The sequence below is a fragment of the Egretta garzetta genome, unplaced genomic scaffold, assembly GCF_000687185.1.
Source record: "Egretta garzetta isolate BGI_Z169 unplaced genomic scaffold, ASM68718v1 C8705464, whole genome shotgun sequence".
NCBI classification, from domain to species: Eukaryota; Metazoa; Chordata; class Aves; order Pelecaniformes; family Ardeidae; genus Egretta; species Egretta garzetta.
This window is the reverse complement of record NW_009269573.1, coordinates 1-1,521: the sequence shown is the minus strand read 5'-3', so window position 1 is coordinate 1,521 and position 1,521 is coordinate 1. Positions and strand designations below refer to the sequence as shown.

Sequence of the window (1,521 nt, the reverse complement as noted above, 5' to 3'; positions counted from 1 at the left end):
GATGGATTTGGCACCTTTTGAGAGAGGGCAAAGACCTCAACTTACCGTGCGGTGTGGAGAACAGGCTCAGCAGGATAATGACGCTGGGTTGTACGCCGTGTTCTACGAGAACTTTGACAGCCTCAATGACAGTATTACCAGTACCTACAAGGGCAAACAGTGAGATTTGTCTTTTTTTTGTTCTTCCCCGGTTGAAGAGCTTGCCCTAGGCCACCCGAGAATGTCCGTGTTCACACTGGTGAGTGACTGAATGGTGATGCTGTCCTTTCCCACTGGACAGCTATCACCTCAGCGTGTATTCATCGTAGAAAACTTTGGTCTCCTGATGAAGGAACTGCAGCTCTGCTCTAAAATGGCCAACTCTGCCAGGGTTTAAGCACTGAAGTCGGTGGATTTTATTAACACCCTGAGGCAAGAAAGCTCATCTAAAATAGTAAAATGGCAATTAAGAGCTCCACGTGTGGAACCAGAATTAAATCTTAGACTGGAAAAGTTGCTTCATCCTGAACAAAATCCTCACCACACTTACAGGTTTGGGTTTTTTTTGTAGCATTAACTGTATTTAATTTAAAATAATTTACCTCTAGGATTGTCATATTAATCCAAAAATGTCTTTCCACAGCAGGAAAAAAATACTGTTTGAGTCTTTTCTCGTGGCAAAATTTAAAAAATTAGATTTCTATCAAGTCCTAATGCTTCAACCTTGCTCACAAACGCCCAAATGATTTGCTCTGCGCTCATGCTGGTGCAGGCTGACTAAAACGTATCCTGGCACAACCTGATAAATGTCACCTAAACCAGGCAAAAAAACCTAATCAAAGCCCCTGAAATTTGGACGTTTTCCTTTAAACTCAGCGCACTCACCGTGCAGATGAGTCTGACTCTGCAGAATGATGAACGGCACTTACTCAGGATTGGGTACATGAGAAGAACCTTCCTCCTGTAGATGTCTGGGGGGAACTTTGCGTAGTACACTTTCGCTCGTTGCGTCTCCTCGTCGCTCTGGATCAGGATTTTTCCGATGCGGATGGATCTACAGCAGTCTCGTAATCCTTGTTCCATTGCCTCTCCTCAAAATGAGCAGAAAAAGAAAAGCAACAACGAATTGTTACGTGCTAAGAAACGGCACAACTGCAAGATGCTGCAGTTAAATAGACAGTCCCAATACTGTACTGGTGAAGCGTTCTAAAAAGGAGATTTTTTTTTTTTTCCCCTCTCAGTTCTAAGTGTGAAAACACTTGAAGCTATTTTCCTTTTTTCTCTGTTTAGACAGAAAGCCCAGTCTACTTGGTGTGACTTAGCTGCTGGGTATTAGCGTTCCCAGACACCGGTGCTAAGCTCTCAAAGGCGAGAGCTGGAAACGTCAAAGCAAAGGGTTGGGGTTCGGAGAACATCTCTGAGCTCTGCCCGGGGACACCACGGTGCAAAATGCAGGGCAGGAGGCTGCGGAGCCACTGGATTTGACATCACAGGTACAAAGGTTTCCGCAGCGTTGGGCAAAGTGACGGTGACTCTGCCACC

General features: G+C 45.1%; 1 protein-coding gene across 1 annotated transcript; it reads right to left on the bottom strand.

Annotated features, from left to right (window-relative positions):
• Positions 1-45: 45 nt before the first annotated feature.
• On the bottom strand, positions 46-1,496 carry LOC118453203 (uracil phosphoribosyltransferase homolog; the record flags this gene model as incomplete). The annotated part of the gene is made up of 2 exons (XM_035902780.1): positions 909-1,496; positions 46-144 (listed from the first exon to the last, which is right to left on the bottom strand). Coding segments are annotated over exons 1-2 (253 nt in total), but the record flags the coding sequence as incomplete, so codon positions are not given.
• Between the last annotated feature and the right edge of the window lie 25 nt (positions 1,497-1,521).